Below are 21,701 nucleotides of genomic sequence, written 5' to 3' on the forward strand. Positions count from 1 at the left end.
AACTGCAATTTAAGGAGCTTTTTACGATGATGTTCTAGTCATTAAAGCAGCCGTGACAGAGGTGCTAAAGAGCATTGAAAACGTTGTGATGATTTAAATGGCTCCTATTTTAAATAAACATTAGCTTTAAATCATATTATTTTATTCTATCATTAAAAAGTTCGGTTATTTCTAGATCATACTGTGTATTTTAGCGACAGTCATTGTGCATTACATTTAATCCAAGTCTACATGGCTCCAAGCAAATCATTCTCAGTGGGCAGATTTAAAAAGTGGTGTTCCACAAGATTCCTCAATTTATTATTCTTATTAACGATGTTAGTAGAATGCTTTCTGGAAACATCAATATTTTTGCTGATGATTTCAAAGTTATGGGGTGTTGAAAATGTAAAACAAGTAAAAACCTTCAAGAGGATTTATATCATATTTTCAAGTAGGCAGTTAAGTGGAATATGTCAATGTTGGAAAATATCAAGTAAACATGTCAGTTTTGCTCATTCATTTAAAACAGATTTTTTTTCTCTTTAGAAATATAACTTTTTTTTCAGTGTTTCAATTTAAAGCAACATTTCTTTTTAACACACTGGTGGACGATTGCTAAGGAAAAATGGCAACAGCGGCATACAGCAAGATGAGTTGCATGTAGGCAAAATTTGGATTCACGACGTTGTTCGTCACGTGATAAAGCTGATAAGCGATATAAAGGATTTGGCGCGTGAGGACCGTCGTTGTTCAAAGGTAGAGATTGACGGGAAAGAATCAACTGAAGAATTTGCAATTTTCGGTATGCCTTTCCAACCTCACTTAAACGATTTTACGCGTAGCCGTATTATTGGCAAGATGGAGGAAAGGCGAAACATAACAGATGTTGCCAGGGAGTTCAACGTTAGCCACAATGTTGTTTCGAGGCCTTGGAAATCATTTCAAACAAAAGAAATGTGTAGCAAACGTCATGAGGAGCTCGTGTACGTAGTACGACGCCTGCAGAAGATAGATATACGTAGTGCTAGCAACAAAAAGTAACCAGCGCAGCTCAGCTACTGTGGTAGTAAATCAGTTTCTAGCTGATAATGACTAGCGAATATTCCAAAAACCTGTAGCCAAACCTTTGCATGAAGTCAGGCTATACCGCCGACCTGTTGTGCACATCCCATGGTCAACAAGTCAGCTCTCTACTACAATGCTTCCGACTGGGATTATGACTGATGAACGATCATTAATGTTGTTCTCTTGCCTTACTTTCACATGTTCTGTGGTGCTGTCGGTGATATTTTTTTAAATTTTTCATGGATGACAAAGCAACATGTCATCGAACAATCGCTGTCTAGGAGCGTCTAGAGAGCAAAGATATTCAACCCATCGGATGCGAGCAGCCCGTTCTCCAGACCTGAAAATGTTTGGGATGCTTTGGAGATGAGTCTTGTTGGTCGACATTGCCCTCCAATAAACAAGAAAACAACCTTCATCCGAGCACCGACAGAGGAATGGGATTAAATACGCCAACAGCAGGGGGTTAATGTTGAGCAAAGCATGACACGATGTGTGGAAGCTTACATCGCTCTCCAAGGTGACCAAATCCCGTTTTGACATCTTACGCCGGAATGCCTACGAAAGATAATTACTTCTCTACACTTTTACGTATTCAGCACAAAATGACCGTTTTGCCCTTTGAACACTTTTTAATGCCTTCTGGATTTCACAGCGCAATAAATTATCGTCATTGTAGTGTTTTAGCATTCTGGTTTTAGTTTAAAAAAACTTGACATCCAATCAAAATTACTTTTTTGTTCGCTAAATATCCGTCCTCAGCAGTTGTCCACCAGTGTATAATTTTGCGGAAGACAAAAGAAAAGCGCGATGTATCCGAATGAGCGACGTAACGAGGGGCTACTATGCTTTTTAAATAAGTGCATCTTTTCAGGCTACCTTTACAACATGAGCTACGATACTGGTCGATGTGATATTGTCAGGATTAAGGATTACTCTCCTAAATTCGAACTTCCAAGGGGAGCTGGAGCTGTTTACTTGGCTGACCCAACGATTCTTTATCCAAATAATGAGTTCAGCTACGTTACAGAGGTAAAGTAATTTACAAAGTTGTATCAATTATTTTGCAACATTTAAAACAGGTTGTTTTGTTTTTAATAATAGGAGCATTCTATCGATCATTTAAATTGAAACTTCAAAATAAGGCTATCAGTAAATTAAAAAATATGAAGAACTATGAAAAAACATTTTCGGTCAAGCACTTTTGTGCCATATTAGCAAAACTTTTTTAAAGGATGAATGCGTACCAATGATGACAACGATGAATAGTGAACCTGTATAAGTTGATCACTTGCAGTGCACTACATTAGTGGTCAACTTAAACAGGTAGTCAACTTACAGAAGTTGATTTATATGATGTAGGACTAATTTTGTACCTGAAAAAAGCGATCAACTTAGACAGGTGGTCCACTTTACAGGTTTAAGTGTATTTTGTATATAAAGTTTTGTTTACTCGTTTTTCACCGCAGAACACTATATTCAGGTCCCGTGGAAAGTTAACAATGAACCTCAGTTTTACGTTTCTCGTGGGACAGGGTTAAAAAACGTAAAATACGGGAAATACATTGAAAGCAAAAATCAAACAGAAAAAAACTGAAGGTAATAAAGATGACTCTCTCAAAAGGTGTAATATCATCACTTTACGAAAAGAAAATCATTATTACATACCATTTTAGTTCATTTTAACATATTTATTGCGAATCCGGGCGTTCAGGTTGAAAATAGCACGTAATAACGAATTGCACAGGGAAACAGTCATTTTGGTGCACGGGTTATGGATTACTATTATATATATATTATTTCGTATGAATTTGGTACCTTGAGTTCAAGTATAACATTAGTTCTTGCACAGGAGCTCAAGTTTCAAAGATATAACAATGAAATGTGTGTGATATGAGGTTTAAATTACATCCATAGTTCCAAATAAGAAACCAAAGATGGAATTTTTATCCCTATTATACAAATAAATCAGAGCTCAATTACCAAACAGACAAATTAGGCTGTTGGAAATGGGTCCCCGATTTTTAAGGGCCCCAAAAAGACTAAAATTGTAGCAGTCTATTATTTAAGAAAATTTAGGTACTCTCCTTTATTTATTTACCTTTTTTGAGGTGTACAAGTGTGAGATTCTCTGCCCAACACTTGTACACCTACCTACCAACAACAAGTATTTTGAATAAGTGGTTCAACTCATCAATACCCCTGAAACCACCACCTCTGGTTCGCCATTAATGCTTATGTTTATGAGGTATGACTGCAGAGGACTCCGAAAAGATTTTTGTTTAGAGTCATCCACAATATTAATCGGGCGCTGAAGATATTATATACAAAGATAAAACTCGTCACGCATCATGCGAAGCGAATATATGCATAACAAGAACTTACAAGTTGACCTTAATATGTTGAAGTTCTGTTAATAAACTTTTACTCCATGTAGTGAATTTTCCTGAACGTAACTGGACCGCAGACTGACAATAGGACAAATATGCTAAAAGCAATCCTTGATCCAGAAGCCTATGCTTGGTTTAGAACAGGGGCGTAGCTAAGGGGGGGGTTTTGGGGACAAAACCCCCCCCGAAAAGTTAGTCTCAAAAAAAAAGAGAAAAAGAAGAGAGAAGAGAAAGAAAAAAAAAGAAAAGGAAAAAATTCCAAGCGATTATATATATATATATATATATATATATATATATATATATATATATATATATATATATATATATATATATATATATAATCGCTTGGAATTTTTTCCTTTTCTTTTTTTTTCTTTATTGTATATATTACATATATATATATTACATATATATATATATTACATATATATATATATGTAATATATATATATATATATATATATATATATATATATATATAATATAAAAGAAGTAACCCCCCCCGAAAGTCGGGTCTAGCTACGCCACTGGTTTAGAAGTGCGCAAAATGGGGCTAAATCTGTATATTTTGGGCAAAACAGCAGCACTTATCTGAAAAAAGGAGAGCTGCTAGAGAAAAACTAAATTTCATGTTTCAATTCAGAGCCCCAAACATATCTAAAATCCGTTCTCAAACTTTAGGCACCAAAGAAAAAACTTTTTTTTTGTTCCCGTGTTATTTTTTAGTTATCGAGTTTCAAGTAATTGCAGCATCTTCCGGGATGGAATGGTTTTTGGTGGGCATTACCGAAGCCACAATTTTTAGCTGTAACCATTTCAATTTATCTTTTGCATAGGCAACATACTTCCTAAGAATATGAACCTATTTGTTTAAAAAAAAGGTTAAAAGTTGCATGTTTTCGACATGTTTGATTGCAATGTCATGTTTTTCTACCATTTTTTTCACATTTCTTGAATTACAAAAAATATTTTTATTAAATATCATCACAAATTTTGAGCCAGAATGCCCACCAGTGGAAAAAAAGTTATTTCGAGGAAACTGCATTTAAAAAAAAAACTGCTGTGCACGTTTTCGGATCTCCACAGTCACTTAAAGAGCCAATGTCTTTAAGAATCAGGCAGTTTACGACATTTGTGATTGTTGACATTTTTAATTTTTCTTATTTTCACATATGTTGTTCCTTATCATGAATGTAATGTTTGTGCAAAATATGAACTTTGTCTGCCTTACCGTTTTTGGGAAATTAAATTTTTAAATTTAGGAGGCGTGGCACATTTTTGCGTGTTTTTCAAATTTGCAGATTTTAAAGTTCTTGTTGCTTTAAGCACCCCTATAATGACATGGATTTTTAAATTCTATACTATTATATGGTCTTCTTAGATACTACTACAGCTGTCAAATCGGTGTCACTACGAGGGCGACGGCCACAAACTCCGTTTAAAAATGATCGAAAATGAATTTTTTTACTACATTCAATGCCAATTTTCTCAAAGCGCCTTCATGATGACACCAACGTTTTTACATAAATTCGTAGCTACACTTGCATACATCAAAAATATGTAATAAAATTGGTGTCACTATAAGGGCGCCAGAAGGTATTGGAACTTTTATGTGATGAATTTCACACAAATGCAAATGTTTAAAATCTAACTATTACTCTCGCCCTCATAGCAGAGATCTGAAACTAATTAAGTTTGATAACCAACATGTTCGTCTAACATATGAAATTAAAAAAATCGGTGTCACTCCTATTACTTTCGGAGTATAATCATTCGAAATTAGTATGTTATGGAGTTATTTTAAAAAAAAGACTTTTCTAATTCGAATGACTTTTTGCACGGGTTGTTTTAAACTTTAATATAAAATTACAGTAATGACACCTAAAATAATATGTTTCTAATGCTTTTGTATAAAAAAAAGCTTTGTAAAAAGCATTAGAAACACAGTAAATCGATATAGGTACAGATGGACGTATTGTGTAATGTGCATTATGGCTAAAATAGTCGTACTAATATTTATATTTTTCCAACCATACTATTTTTTTATCTGTTATTTATATTAAAAATGCAACTATTTATAACATAATGTCTTAAATAGTGATGAACATAATGTATTATATAGCGAGCATTCAGAATCTGAAACATAATTTGAGGATGACGTAGACTAAAACAAAGAAAACATAAAAAATCAAATCATCCAGTTTCAGAAAGACGGTCATCTCTTATTGATATCTGGTAATTTTGTAGCACTAAAGCATGGTATCCCGGAGAAATAGTAGAAGTTGACCATTTGCTAATCTGAATACAACTAGCCCCCTCATAGCAGAGATCTGAAACTAATTAAGTTTGATAACCAACACGTTTGTCTAACATTTAAACTAATAAAATTAGTGTCAATCCTACTACTTTTGGAAATATAATCATTCGAAGTTATTATGTTGTGGTGCATTTTTTTCATTTATTATTATTATTTTTAGTTTATTTTATCTGTTTATTTATGTATTTTGTTAATTTAATTTTACCACACCCATATAGTGTTTTGACCATATTTATTTTTAATTTATTACAAAGAAGCAACGTTTAACATAAACAGCTTTGGGCAGTAAGAGCGTCTTTATGTTGAATAGAAAATGCTCGTTTTGATATAGGTACAGGTGGATCTATTGTGCATAATATGTTTAGATTATCACACCAATACTCGCCGTCTTTCCAGTCAAATAAATTTATTTATACCAATCCTTCTTGCCATGCATTTCACCTTTACTTGCAAATGGTCAACTTCTACTATTTCTCAGGGATACCATGTTTTCCCAAGCTTTAGTGCTACAAAATTACCAGATATCAATAAGAAATGACCGTCTTTCTGAAACTGGGTGATTTGATTTTTTATGTGTTTTCTTTGTTTTAGTCTACGTCATCCTCAAATTATGTTTCAGATTCTGAATACTCGCTATATAATACCTTATGTTCATTACTATTTAAGACATTATGTTATAAATAGTTGCATTTTTAATATAAATAACAGATAAAAAAAAGTAGTATGGTTGGAAAAATATAAATATTAGTACGACTATTTTAGCCGTAATGCACATTACACAATACATCCATCTGTACCTATATCGATTTACTGTGTTTCTAAAGCTTTTTATAATGCTTTTTTTTATATAAAAGCATTAGAAACATATTATTTTAGGTGTCACTACTGTAATTTTATATTAAAGTTTAAAACAACCCGTGCAAAAAGTCATTCGAATTAGAAAAGTTTTTTTTTTTTTTAATAACTCCATAACATACTAATTTCGAATGATTATATTTCCGAAAGTAATAGGAGTGACACCGATTTTTTTATTTCATATGTGTGGGGGGGGACACATAGACTTCCACGTTAACTGCTTAATTATTTATTAGGTGCTTATCTACAATGGTACTTTAACGACGATGATGATCTATTTACACGTGAAAATGAATGTCCTGTAACTACTGGATACCACGGCATCCGGTCCCAATCTGGCACATGGTACCACGGTACCTTCCAGCACTGGTACTTGAAGCGGTACTAGACCTCAGCCAAGTCTTTCACCGGGCGCGAACCATACAGTTCCCACATATGTTAGACAAACATGTTGGTTATCAAACTTAATTAGTTTCAGATCTCTGCTATGAGCGCGAGAGTAGTAGTTAGATTTTAAACATTTGCATTTTTGTGAAATTCATCACATAAAAGTTCCAATATCTTCTGGCGCTCTTATAGTGACACCAATTTTATTACATATTTTTGATGTATGCAAGTGTAGCTAGGAATTTATGTAAAAACGTTGGTGTCATCATGAAGGCGCTTTGAGAAAATTGGCATTGAATGTAGTAAAAAAATTCATTTTCGGTCATTTTTAAACGTAATTTGTGGCCGTTGCCCTCGTAGTGATACCGATTTGACAGCTGTAGTAGTATCTAAGAAGACCATATAATAGTATAGAATTTAAAAATCCATGTCATTATAGGGGCGCTTAAAGCAACAAGAACTTTAAAATCTGCAAATTTGAAAAACACGCAAAAATGTGCCACTCCCCCTAAATTTAAAAATTTAATTTCCCAAAAACGGTAAGGCATACAAAGCTCATATTTTGTACAAACATTACATTCATGATAAGGAACAACATATGTGAAAATAAAGAAAATTAAAAATGTCAACAATCACAACCTGCCTGATCCTTACAGACAATGGCTCTTAAGTGTTCATAGCATCGGAACTAATCTTAATTTTTCACTTAAATTTTGGTAACATATTCTTGAATAGTTTTACTAACATTTTATGACTTTAAAAAAAAAGTTTTTTTCCCCCGTCTAAATTAGTTTTCTCCCTTTAATGGAAAATACTTGCAGGGCACAAATCGTGGTCTGAACGTGGATATCTTTGAAGCTCAATTCGAAAACTATCCACTCGATTCATCAGATCCGTCAAAGACGATCCCCAAAGTTTATGCTTCGCATTCATACCTGCAGGTGAGTCTCTCTTTTGTTTTTTTTTTTAGTTGTCAATAGTCATTACTCTTGGTGGAAATGAAATTGATCAATTATTTGCTCTTCCAGTTCGACGAAACAGTGGAGAACACCGGAACAATTCGAAACGCTTTGACACAAGTACAACTATGGTTAATGGGACGATTGGAGAAGGTAAAGAAAAAACTATTCGTCACGAAATTTAACTGATGAAACACAATCTTACACACTTTTAATGAACCCAATTCCAAAAACGAATTGTACATAACAATGTTGAGCACAATGAGGGTGTTTCCTTCGGTCAAAAGTACTACTTTTAATCCCTGAAATTCATAGAATATGCAAAAAATAATTAAATAAATAACATGGAGCCAGAAAATACTTCATTTTCCCATCATTTACCTTTTAATATTTTTTTTTAAATGTCCGATTTCTGAAACAAGATGTTTCATCGTGTGACGTCACAAGTGAAGGCAGCCATCTTGGATCGGATTGCGTGATCTTTTCTGGCAAGCTTTTGGCCCTTTTGAGGATTTTTCACTGCGTGCAATCACAAGCGGAACGAGAATTGTTAGTTAAAAAAATATTCATTTGGCGAAGTTTGGAAATGTACTGAAACCTTGTTTTGGTAACCCTAGAAACTTGTTCACTTGTGACGACAACAGCAAAAAAAACAGCAACGGCGATATTTTTCTGGTGTCTTTTTTTGTTTCATTTAGTGATATTTTGTTTTGTTTTTAATTTTTTTATTTTACAGACGTTTAAAAAATATTTGTAAATATTAGCACCTATTTTGATTTTATCTTTTGCGTTGTAATGAAGTAAAAAATTTTAATTATGAATTTTGATTATTAAATAAATTTTAATAATGAATCTATTTGGGTAATTTCGTATAGTTTTTTCTGTGCTGCAATGTAATAACTAAATTTTTGTTTAGGAATGTTTCTCTTGCATGTTTTTTGTTTCATATTCAGTGATTTTTTTAAATTGTTTAGTTCTCTAACGTTCTCAAAAGTTTTTGAAAATCTTAGCAATAACTTTAATTTGTATTCTGCGTTGTAACAAAGTAAATCAAATTTTAATGGTTTAAAGTAGTGAATAAAGTTTTATTGTGAATTTTAATTATTCATTAAATTTTAATTTTGAATCTATTTGTATAGTGTCGTATAGTTTTTTCTGTGCTGTAATATACTAAACTGTAGTGCAATAATGTTTTTCTGGCGGTTTTTTTTTTTGTTTTTTTTGTTCTTTTAGTGTTTTAAACAGTTTAAACTTCATTTAAAATAGCCTTTGAATTTCTTTCGTTATGAGAATAACTTAGCCACAGTGTATTGACGGCATTTTAAAGTACTACATTGATTAATTATCTCTAACTAATTATGTATTACATGGGTGAGTAAATTTTTTAGGTATATCCTTTAGTTTGGAGAGTAGTAACTCTAAAAAAATACGCATGAAAAATAGTGCAGTGGATCATAATGCAGTAGATGAAGGGTTAAAAGAGAAAATAAGTCAAAATTTTGAAGAAAAAAAAGTAACTCAACCCACATGTTTTTAATCATGCTCTTTTAAAAAGAATATTTTTGAAAAATGGGAAAAAAAAAACAACTCAAAATAATGTTAATCACAATTTGCTTTCGGAATCGCCTTAGCAAAAACCATTAAAAAGAAAATTTCAACGAATACATTCAAGGAAATACAAGTTTCAAAGGAATAATCTTCCGTTGCACATGCAAAAACTAAAATATTAGCATAAAAGACTATGATACAAGGAGATAACTTCAAGGCATGCTTTTTAGCTATGAAAGAAACTCTTGAGCATACGCTTTTTAATTTTTTTTTCAAATGCATTCTTTAGAGAACCTCTATAAAAACATGCAAAGAATCATAACGATGAGCAGGCTATCCATAGTAGTCTGTTCTCAAAAAATTACCGAGAACAAAATGTTACTTAAGTTGGTAAATAAACTGATATTTGATTGATAAATATTTTATTCATCTTGAAATAATCCGGGAATTTCATGAAAATATCTCTTTTTTTCTTTTGAAGAAACGAGGAATGTATTTGGGAGAAATGATAAAAAGATTTCACATTTGATTTGAAACTACAATGGACAAGTAATGGGTTGAAAGAAAATGAACAACATTTTGTCGCAAAAAATCAGCAGATTACTGTATACACGTGTAGGGTTTCGGGGCACTCCTTTTTCAAAGCAAAATAGTGAGCTTTTGGATGTAAAGTATGCAATAATCTACTGATTTTGTGCGTTCATTTTCTTTTACTTTTCCGCACAAAGGTATTTATTTTATATAAGTAATGGGTTATTAATGTTTTCTAAACATTCTTCAAATAAAGTTTTGGTTCCGTATACCTTTTTTTTAGAAATTTGAGGGAATCTTCCAGTATATACCGCCAAGGCTTCTCGAGAATACTTCTCTTTTTCTGAGCAAAGAATCTATTGTTTCTTTTAAGATAGAAAAAAAGTATTTTTTACTCCTGTCCACGCAATCGATGCTTTTGCAAACTTTTCTTCTGTTAGTGTGTGTGTGTTGGGGGGGGGGGGGGTCATCGGGGTGCCCACCTAAGGTGAGTCTTGGCGCAGCCTGCGTCATTAAAATGGGGGTTGAGGGGTATTTTTCACGTTTGGGGTGGGGGCTCTTGCTTTTGGGGGGTTCGTTGCAATTTTAAGGGGGGTTGAGCTCTTGTTCTTAGGGGGCGGTGGACACCCCTGGGTTCATAACAGTGGCAGTGAATGCATTATCATACTAGGATCAGTAATTAGTCTTAAAGCCAAAGCCGGTTGAAGCCCTTAGTTCTTCTACTTCGTTTTAGTAAGAGGAAGTTTAAGGGTTTTTCAAAGTTAAAATGGATTGCCAGAGAAGGCGTGGTCTGTTCATTGTGGTTTGAATTGTGTAGGTATAATGTATTCAGTGGTCTTTAAACTGTTTTACATATTTTCTTTTTTCTTTAGCAAGTAGAACAACTCACTTTCAACATCTACGATTTCTCGACCAAAATTCGCAACAAGAGATGGATCTTCAACGTCCAAAGATGCTACCAGAATGACGATGATTATGTTTATGTCACCATCACTTTTGATGCAGGTAGGTCAAGCATTGGTGACTTTTGGTGATATATCCGACACCAAAAGTGGCTGTCAGAAAATGATTTACCCTCACATCAAATGTAACTCAACTCAGCATAAAGGTTAATTTCAATCCTTTAACATAAACATTTATCTTGAAGACCAGTTTCTGTCTTGTGAACAATGGAAGGCGTAATCAATATTATTATTGGTCTGAAGGTTTACCTTGGAGGGGGATCAATTTATGATAGATTCCTGGCTCTTGAAATATTTTTGTCACGCGGAAGTGAGTTTTTAAGTGAGATATATAAGATTCAATCGTAGAGTAGACATAGTTCGACTGCGAAGAAACGACCCTTGTCAATCATTTGAGAAACGATTACATTCCTTTTGGCGATATAAAAAAAAATGTACACCTTCATATTAAAAACAAATACACTTTATTTTTAAAAAATTTCATTTTGAAGTTTAAAAAAAATAAGTAAAACGAAATTCACTTTTGTTGTAAAGTTTGTATACTCAAATTTTCAGAACAATTTTGAACAAGTACATATTGAATGCTTTTAAACTGATGACTTGACTTTGAATCAAAGAAAGCTTCGAAAACCGTCATCATTTAAAAAGTTTCAATACCCAAAATCCAATCTATGCCTGCCCAAGTTCAACTTTGAAATTAATATTGAAATTTAATCAACAAAATCAATTTAATTATATTTTTCATTGCTTTTTGCGACGATTAAAAAGTGAAATTTGCAGATCTTAGGACAGAGAAAATAACTTAAGGAATAGTTATTAAAAACAGCCGTTTCTTAAAATTCTGTGAAATTAAAAACACGCGAGGCAAAGTTTTCGGCAAAATAAAGGAAAAACGGAAAGTTTCCCTTCAAAATTGAAACTTATGAGCTGAAATTTTAGAATAGCATTAAAGAATAATTTATGCAGCTTAATTGAAAAACCATATCAGTTTTTAGAACTTATTAAAGTACATGTTCATTCATTTCCTTAAAATAATACATCTTCTTTTCTTTTTGCATTTTCTTCCAGATCCAGCCACGTTAACTAAAGTCACAGAATATGTTCCCAGCATTCAAGCAAATATTCTGCAAAAAATACAGCTCAACACGGAATTGAATTCAGTCAGAATTCCAACAATCTTGGTAAGATTATCATGCATATTAAATTGAAACTAAATTTATAAAACTTTTCATTCTCTGGACGTAAATGAGCTCTAAATTCAAAAATAGGAAGAAAAAAAAAGATAGTGTGTTTTTTAGTTTTGGGTTTGCTGAATAACCCCGCTTTTTTTTATTTGTCTCCTTATTCAAGTAACAGTCCATACATGACGTCACACTTTTTCAAACATTTTTGACCCCCTCTCCCCCTTTCTTTGTCACAAAGAAACCCTTTCACCCCTTTCTTTTTGTCACACTTCCCTTTATCCCCTCCCCTCGCTACATGTCACGCTGTTTTTAGCCTACTTTCTCAGCAAAAGACAGAGAAAGAAAAAAAGCATGAAAGAAGGTTTAATGCATCTTGAAAATATTACAAAAATTAAAAAAAAAAAGTTAAAAAAAAAAAATAATTAAATAAATATCGAAAAATTAAAAACCGGAAAGTAGTGAATTGAGATGGGGGAAAATGTCTGTCGGTCTGTCTGTCTGCCCCCCCCCCCCCCCCCCCCAATAACTTTGAGTGAATTGTCCGATTGGAAAAAAAATTTTTTGTTCGAAACATCTCGGCAAGGACACCTTATTCCTCTATTTCACTTTTTGATTTGAACTATTTTTTGTTCAATTTTGAACAGTTCAAAAAACTTAACATAAGCGCCTACGGGGAAATTCAAGGCAATTCCGAATTTAGAGACGAATTTGCTTCAAACAAACTTTGTAGGAAAAAGCTCTTGATGAAAAACTTGTATATAAAATACCTTTTTGATTTGAACAATTTTCCGTTCAATTTTGAACAGTTCAAATCCCTTAATATTAGCGCCTACAGGGAAACTGAAAGTCAATGTAAATTCCGTACATGAAGGCGGATTTACTTCAAACAAATTTTGTTGGAAATAGCTCTTGACGACCAACTCCCGACTCCGACAATTTTTTGGGGCACCTGACTCCGACTCCTTTTCCCGACAACTAGTCGAACTCCGACTCCCGACTTCGACTCTGACTTCGTAGCTTTGGCAAAAATTTATACACGGAAGGAAAAATGACTGATTCCGATTCTTGGATATTCGACTCCGACTCCTTTATCTCAAAATGAGATTGACTCCGACTCCGCAGTCATGGTTTTACCTGTGAAATAATTATTGTTGATATGCCTTGTTTTTATTTTCACTCTAAATTTAGGTACTCAGTCTTCGGCGTATAAATTTGAAGTCATTTATGTTTCTGCATAAAGATATGCGCAGACGATTTTTTTTTTGGAACAATCACGATTGCTAATTGTTTTCACTTGCCCGTCCTTGATGTTTGGTTCCTTTTTCAACCCCACCGTCCTCTGCAGGCGCTACTCCTCCCGGTAGCCGCTGCTCCTGGTCGGTGGCGTCCATGTCCTACACACACACGCTCATACACACTCCCACACATCCACACACGCGCCTTAACACACATACACACAGGTCTACACACACACAAGCCTACACATGCACAACTACGCACAAGTAACCGCCCAAAATGAGGGACAGGAACTGTTTCTAGAAACAAACGAGTGGGGTAGTAACCAATGAGTAGGGTCCTGTAGCAACTCGTGATTGCGAAAAACATAATTTGAATTCAAAATTTCAGAATTCAAGTTAATTTTGAAAATTCGAAAGGTTTTTTTGAGCAATCTCGATTGCTTATTGTTCTCACTTGACCGTCTTTGATGTCCGGTTCCTTTTCCAGCTTGGTCCATAACCCTCTGCAGTACCACCGCCCCCCGTCCTCTGCAGGCGCGGCTCCTCCCGTCCTAAGCACTGTCTCCCGACAGAACCCCGCTTCTCCTGGTCGGTGGCGTCCATGTCCTATACACGCTCACGCTCAAACACATACAAACTCACACACGTATACACGTGCGCCTTTATACACATACACACAAGCCTACTTTCATACACACAGGTATACGCACACATACAAGCCTGCATATGCACGCAAGCGCGCCTGCACACACACACACACACCTATACACACGTAACCACCCAGGAGAAGGGGTTAAGGGGACAGGAGCCGTTTCTAGAATCAATAACTGCAATAAGTAGGATCCTGTCGCAATTCGTGATTGCGAAACATATAATTTGAATTTAAAAATGCCGAAATTCAAATTATTCTTATTATTCTTCTTCTTATTATTATTATTTTTTTTTTTTTTTTTTTTTTTTTTTTTTGAGCAATCACGATTGCTAATTGTTTTTATTTGACCGTCCTTGATGTTTGGTTCCTTTTTCAACCCCACCGTCCTCTGCAGGAGCGGCCCCTTCCGGTCCTGAGCACTGTCCCCCGGAATCCACTTTTCATGGTCGGTGCGTCCATGTCCTACACAAACAATCACACACACAGACTCACACACATACACACTCGCTCCTTTACACACGTACACACACGCTTACACACAGATCAATGAGCACACACAAGCCTACACATACACCCATACACAACTGACGTAACAACCCAAGAGGAGGTGCAGGCTTGGGGGGACAGGAGTCGTTTCTGGAAACAACAACTCCAATGAGTAGGATGTGTCGCAACTCGTGATTGCGAAAAACATACTTTGAATTCAAAATTTCAGAATTCAAATTAATTTTTTTTTTGACAATGAAAATTATTTTTTTAGTTGACATTTTATTGTTTTTATTTATTTTGGTAAGTTCATTCATTCATTAAAAAAAATATTTTTGGCAACAGGGGAAAAAGAAACTTTTTTTTTTTTTTTTTGATATGATGTATTTATTTTAATGAGCTTATTGGTTTTAATTATTATTTTTTCGTTTTGAAAGCGGTTAAAGAATTTCCTTTTTTTTAATGGAAAAAAGTGTATTAGCTGCTTTGTTTAAAAGGTGCTGCTATTTTATTTGTTCGTTTTTTTTTTTTTTTACGCATCTATTTTTTAGCTGAGTGAGGAATATTTTATTCTTAGAAATCAGCTTAAAATATTAAAAAATTATGTTTGAAAGATTTTGCGATATTAGCTATTTTTGAGACTATTGATCAGGTACTAGAAAGTCGATATGGGTATACGGGAAAGTTGGCTCGTTTAGTTCTAGACGGAACTTCTCGTTATAAGCATATTTTCATGAAAAAATGCATGATATCACCCCTCTTTTTAATCCTCCCTCCCCTTTGTCATTAACGCTCACAACTTAAAGTCCTTTCCCTCTCAAAACGTGACACCATTCGTGGACATACCCCACGTGAAAAACTCAGACTTTTCTGATATAGTAACCCCTCTTTATATCGTGCCTCATTATACCGCTAATTCGGATGTATCGCGCTTTCCCGCTGTCTCCAGAAAATGAAAGGTAATAAAACTTCGTTCCAACTTTGAGACCACTTAACAAGTAAAATGCTTTTATTTTTCAGGAAAATTCTTTACCTTCCCTTTTTAGGCAAAAAATAAAGCAGGAATGCATTCAATTCTTTTGAATTTGTAATATTTTCAGTTATTTGTAGCATTTTCAATTGCATTATTATTTCACAAAAAAAAAAAAAAAACATTCGCCTATTTTTTTAATTACCCGACTACGGTGAAGCCAAAAAGAAGGGTTATGATTTTAGTAGTCAATGTATGTTTGTATTTAAGTATATTCCTCCGTCGTAGCGCCTAAACTTATTTGTCCGATTTTGATGAATAAGGTGTCACTCTATTCGTTTTTGTAGTCCGCGTAACATAGGCTGCATTTTAACCGATTTCAACAATAGCAGGAGACCTTTTTTATAAATTATTTTTTATTTTAGCAGCGTTTGTGTTTACGTATCCTCCACCGTAGCGCCTTAACTATTTATTTGTGTTTTATTGTTTTTATAATATTATTATTTTTTTCTTTTTTTAAATGCAAGATAATTTTCTCTCTTTTATTAAAAAAAATTGTCCTAATATAGGAATGAAATATGTATAACAACTACTTGAATGTTAGTTGAACCGTTATTTTTAACTACCTCGATTCTATCGCGTTCTTGGATATATCGCGCTTTTTTATTGTCTCCCAGCAAGCGCGATATAACGAGGGGCTACTGTTTTCACTTTAAAACTGCGAGTAGAACCGATACCAGCTTAATACATAAATTTTCAAAAAAAATTTCCCTTCGTAATTTGATACTTCCTGGAAGATAATATCACGCTACAAAAGCCGTTTGGATCGAATTGCTCTCAGTCGGATCGAAAACTGTTGCCAAAAATTTATTTCAAAGTCAGTTCAATCCATGTTTCTACTTAACGACATTTTGTAATAAATTGCTTAAGCAATGCACATTTTTGATTGTACAGGCTAGTACGTGGCATAAAAGTTAGAAATTACATGAATTTAATTAAAATTTGAATGCGCAATTTAAATCTATATAAATGACTCAGAGAATATATGTGTGTGTAAGTATATGTTCTCCATACACATCCACAGTTTACGTCGGATCTACACCAAATCTGGCAGGGAGGTGCTTGAGCACCCGAGAGGGAACGTAGAGAAGTTTTCAAACACCAAAAAAAGTACGAAAGTACCGTTCGAATTTGAATTTTAGGACCCGAAAATAGCATTGAATGGCTCTTTCTACCCGAAATGATTATCCAATCAGTTCTATTTAAGCGTCATTCGAAGGCCCGTGAAAAATACCCCTGTGGAAGATTTTTTTCTCTCTGGAATTGAAACCACCAATTTCCTAAAATCATCAGCAGAAAAGTTACAAGAATTTTTAAGTAAAGGAAAATCAATTTTAAATCGGAAATTTATCGTCTGCCGCTAGCTCAGTTTTAATTAGCGTGAATAAAATCATTGAGAAGAAAAATCTGTTGCCATTTTTTTCTCGATTGTGAACAAATAAAATTCTTGCTTTTGCTTTGAGGGTTTTACTGCATTCGAAAAAAATTCCCCCTTTGGTTATTTTTCCGCGATCTGTCGGAAAATTTTGCAGATTTTTTTTTTTCTTTTTTTTTTAAAGCCTGATTGTTGAACACTCGTCACTTGACATAACTTTGATTTTCAAGGTAGACCGTCCAAAGCCGGGCGACACAGCTAGTCTATATCAATAAAGCAAAACTGATTTACTTTAAATCCAGCTTAATACAAATCATTTTCATCAATAAATAATTAGACTCTACAGCTATATTTAAATTCAATATATTTTTTTCAGGTTGATGTTAGGGATGCGATCTACGTCACATTGATGGTTTTGGGGAAGCCTCCACTTGAATGTAAGTTATAAACATTCCTTTCAATTTAAAATGTAAGTCACAGTCCTAAGCACACATATTGTTTCAATTACCACGACATTAATCAATTTCTTGCTTTAAAAAATATTATAAATAGCGGATAATAGTTCATAATTTTTAATAAATGTGGTCTCAAATGAAATTGTTCTTGAAAGCATTTGTAAGACCATAGTAATATAAACAAAAAAAAAAAATGTTCGAATCGGACTATTCACTCAAAAGTTATTTGGGGAGGACAGACAGATAGACAGACTGGCGGACCGATAGACCTTTTTTTCCCATCTCAATGCCCTACTTTCCGATTTTTATTTTTTAAATATTTATTTAATTGTTTTATTTATTTTTGATTTTTTTTTTTTTTTTCATGCTTCTTTCTTTTTTCTCTGACTTTTACTGGGAAAGTCGGCTAAAAAGATAAAATGTAGATGTTTAGCAAATTTTTGTACTCTTGGGAGTTTGGGGGAAAAAACTTGAGTAGCAAATTTTAAGAGAGAAAAACATCAAGTAAAGTTAACAACACCCAGCAAGTTAAATAACACCAAAGCATATTCACAGTTGCATATTTTGACTTTTTTCTTAAGAACGAAAAAGTCGTTGCTTCGCATTTTCGGATCATCTGGGCCGATTTGAGACCCCAAAGAAATTATGTTAGAGGGGGGGGGGGGTAAACTTTTATTGAAATCTATAGGTAGCGAAAGATAACTTTTTTTGGACCCCATATACATTCTTCAAAATTTGAAAAATCAAGTTTTTCACTCTACCCTATTGACGAATGATGTTTTCAGTGCATTGACACTCCGCTTTCAGAGAAACAAGTTTTACAGAATACTAAATGGGGGGGGGGGGAAGCGATGCAAAAGCGCTACTTTCAGAAGTATTCTGCCGTGTGCAGGTAAACGGCAGTATCTGCAGAAATGAATTTTGGAGATAATTTTAAGAAATATGTGTTGGTTTCAATATTAACCATCAGGAAATCTTGGAATTAGACGTTTTTTCTTCGTGCCTTTTTTTTCAGCGGAAACCAAATATGCAAGCTTGTACAAAAAAGCTAACGTACAATAGAGGACAAAAATGCAAAAAAGAAAAATTTGCAGTTACTTCCCTTTACCTGCACTCGGCAGTATTGTAGGCATTTGTTATGGTCCCCTCCCCTCCCCCTCCCACTTTGTTGCTTATAGTTGATAAGGACGGACTATTTTTTATACGATGATAATACGAAGACAAAGAAGCAAAATTAGCATAATAGAGCTAATGGCGAAAAAAAAGGGGGAAACAATTGAACAATCGCTTTTTGCTAAAGGAAGAGCATCATTTTTTACTGACTTTCTGAATATTTAGAAACAATTATATGCATATATGTAATAAATGAATGTAATAATAGTCCCTAAGTATGGTATAAGTCCCTAAGTAAGGTATGAATAATAGTCCCTAAAGTTTCTATTAATAATATTGGTTAGTCTATAATGTTTGAAATGCTAGTGATTCATATCATAAAATGTATGTAGTAGAACTGAAATAACAAAGAAATAAGAACTTAAATTTTTTACCCTATAAATGCAGATGTGAATTTCTAGGTTAATATGTTGTGAGATTAAAAAAAAACAGCACAAGCGTTAAGATATAGTTGTTAGCTTTGGAAGCACGAAACGATTTTTCCTAATAAAAGAGAGAGAGAAAGATAAATTTCCTAACTCTTTTTTTTTTTTGAAAATAAACTTGTTTTTATCTATTTATTTTTTTAGCAATTAAATCAACAAAAATCAAAATAACTGAGATCGTGTAAAAGTACGCACTTTCTAATGGAAGTTAATGGTTTTCCAACGACGTTCTTTACACCCAACTACACACATTTTTTCTCAACTTATTTAAAGAAAACGGTGCTAAGACAACATTTTTTCGCAGACAACGATCATCTTCTTTGGTTATAAATGCATGCAATTCAGTACTTGAAATTGCGAGAGTGTTTGAATGTCAAATGGCAAAAACCAGTTTCTCATTAGCTGCTAAAAAGGCAACCCAAAACTTTCTCTGCTTAATTACTTACTCTGCTGCACCAGTTTTTCTGGAGGTCAATTCTTCCTGTAAACCAATTTTTGTTTGAATAATAATACCATTGGGCTTTGATGTAAGGGATCGAGCTCTCTTGATTTCTGGGGATAATCTTTATACATTAAAAATAAATCAAAGTAAGACTTTCCAATTTACATGCAAATTACTGATTTTAAACCCATATTCTTTCTAAAGAACAAATATGGTTAAACGATGGTATAGGACTTGAGACCACCCTCTATAGAATAAAAAATGAAAAATCATAATTAGCTCATTCAGAGAGTTGAATGGGACAAAATGTTTTAAAGAACCGAACTGATGTGTGCATCACATGACTCTTCCTTTTGCTCCAATTTAATATCATTTCCCCATTATTTCCCCATTCACCGACAGTGGCCAAATTGAAACAGATTTAAAAAAATGAAAAAATTGCCAAATTTGTCGCCAAGTTGGCGACAAAACTTGGCGACCAAAAGACTGGCGATGTATCGCCAAGTGCCCGCCAAATTATAACACCACTTGAGTTTACATCGAAATTAACAATGATTTCCCCCCAAAAGGAGCAAAAGACCCCTTTAGAAACACCCAAATGCAACCAAAAGGGGAGGTGCACAACTAGATCCCACTAGGAGTCTATGTACCAAGTTTCAACTTTCTAGGTCATACCGTTTTTGAGTCATGCGACATACATACACACATACGCATACGCACATACATACATACGTACATACGGACGTCACGAGAAAAGTCGTTGTAATTAATTCGGGGAATGTCAAAATGGATATTTCGGGCGTTTATACGTTCTTAGGCACTTATCCGCATGTGGTCGGGTTGAAAAAAAAAAAAAACTCAACATTAATTCGGGAGTGAGCAAAATGGAAATTAAGGCCGAATTTTGAGTGAAAATTTTTTCGCGAATACAATACTTCGTTTTTTTGGAAAAGGAAGTAAAAACCCGCTATGTAAGAATAACCTATTCGTTTTGAAACTTCGTTTTAAAATACAAGCCGAAAAACTCTACAGTAAACTATCTAAGCCTAATTTTGCACCCTTTTACAGTGGATTACCTCGACGGAGTACGGGGCAAAAAGATCGACAAAACGACTCGAACCCAAGGTGTTTCAGAATTCAGTGACTGCGCACAAGCATGCTTGGAGAAAGAAGAAAATTGCTGGTGAGAATTTCATTTTACACTCTATAAATTCAGGTCTCTTTTTGTTGACAGAATTAAGTATTATACAGGGTGTTTCAAAACTTCTAAGAGGTGTAGGGTGCATTGTGTCGACTCGAAATCATATAGCAATGGAGTGTCGGAAGTGATTTCTTGATCCGAGAATTTTTATATATGCCGGGAGTATTCCAGACTGTTCGGAGTTCCACTCGCTGAAGATGTGACGGCATTGTATCCGGTAGAAAAAAAACTTCGAACACTTACTTTGACCTATGTACATTTTTCTTTTTTAAATGCAAAATTAAAAAGATTTTTCACTTACGGTCTCTTATTTTATGGCACTTCTGTGTACATCACCGCTTCAGTAAAGCATTTCCGACCCTAATGTTTTTTGATTTCGAGTCATCACGATGCACATTATCCCTCTTAGACAGTTGACTAAAACCCCCTGTATAGAATTTAAAAAAAAAAAACATTGAATCAAAGCCCATGCGCGAAAAATGGCAATTTATTTAATTTCAATATTTTTTTCTTTATGATTTAACTGCTAAAAGTATTCATTTGTACCAACGCGCTGGGTTTATAATGTCGTAAACCGCATCCGGTTGGCCGAATAACTAGAGCGCTGTGCTGTGGTTTCTAAGATTGTGAGTTCGGGTCTCCATGTTCCACTTACTCATTCGTTCCTCTTTTACTTTCCCTACATTCTCTAAATTAGTGGAAAATTCCCAACTAAGTAAATATCCTTAATCTGCATTGTTCTAGAATGTTCCTCAGTTCTGTGTAAAAAGCTTCTCTCGAGCTGAGAGTTGGCAGATGTGATCTTGCAGTCTACGTGACATTTGGTGGGGTCGCCGGGTTCATATCTTCTGCTACGTCTTTCATCAAGTGAGACACTTTGTCACCTTCAGACATATTCAAATCCATTTGATTGCACAATCCCAATATAATTGGGTCGAATCGACATTTTGCTGAGTCCTAGATTTTAATGTTCTTGTCTCGCCGTAAATACAGATTTGTTTTTGTATCACCAAAAGTAAAAGTTTCAGTTATCTTTCGAAG

General features: G+C 34.1%; 1 protein-coding gene across 1 annotated transcript in view; it reads left to right on the forward strand.

The window, feature by feature from the left end:
* LOC129225223 (uncharacterized) overlaps positions 1–21,701 on the forward strand; it is a 79,294-nt gene that overhangs the window by 26,855 nt on the left and 30,738 nt on the right. Inside the window, exons 10-16 of the mRNA XM_054859796.1 lie at positions 1,922–2,079; positions 7,821–7,940; positions 8,028–8,111; positions 10,910–11,042; positions 12,068–12,180; positions 17,341–17,401; positions 20,528–20,642. Coding sequence (XP_054715771.1) covers positions 1,922–2,079; positions 7,821–7,940; positions 8,028–8,111; positions 10,910–11,042; positions 12,068–12,180; positions 17,341–17,401; positions 20,528–20,642 — 784 coding nt within the window. The remainder of the gene's footprint in view (positions 1–1,921; positions 2,080–7,820; positions 7,941–8,027; positions 8,112–10,909; positions 11,043–12,067; positions 12,181–17,340; positions 17,402–20,527; positions 20,643–21,701) is intronic.

This window comes from Uloborus diversus, chromosome 6 (assembly GCF_026930045.1).
Source record: "Uloborus diversus isolate 005 chromosome 6, Udiv.v.3.1, whole genome shotgun sequence".
NCBI classification, from domain to species: Eukaryota; Metazoa; Arthropoda; class Arachnida; order Araneae; family Uloboridae; genus Uloborus; species Uloborus diversus.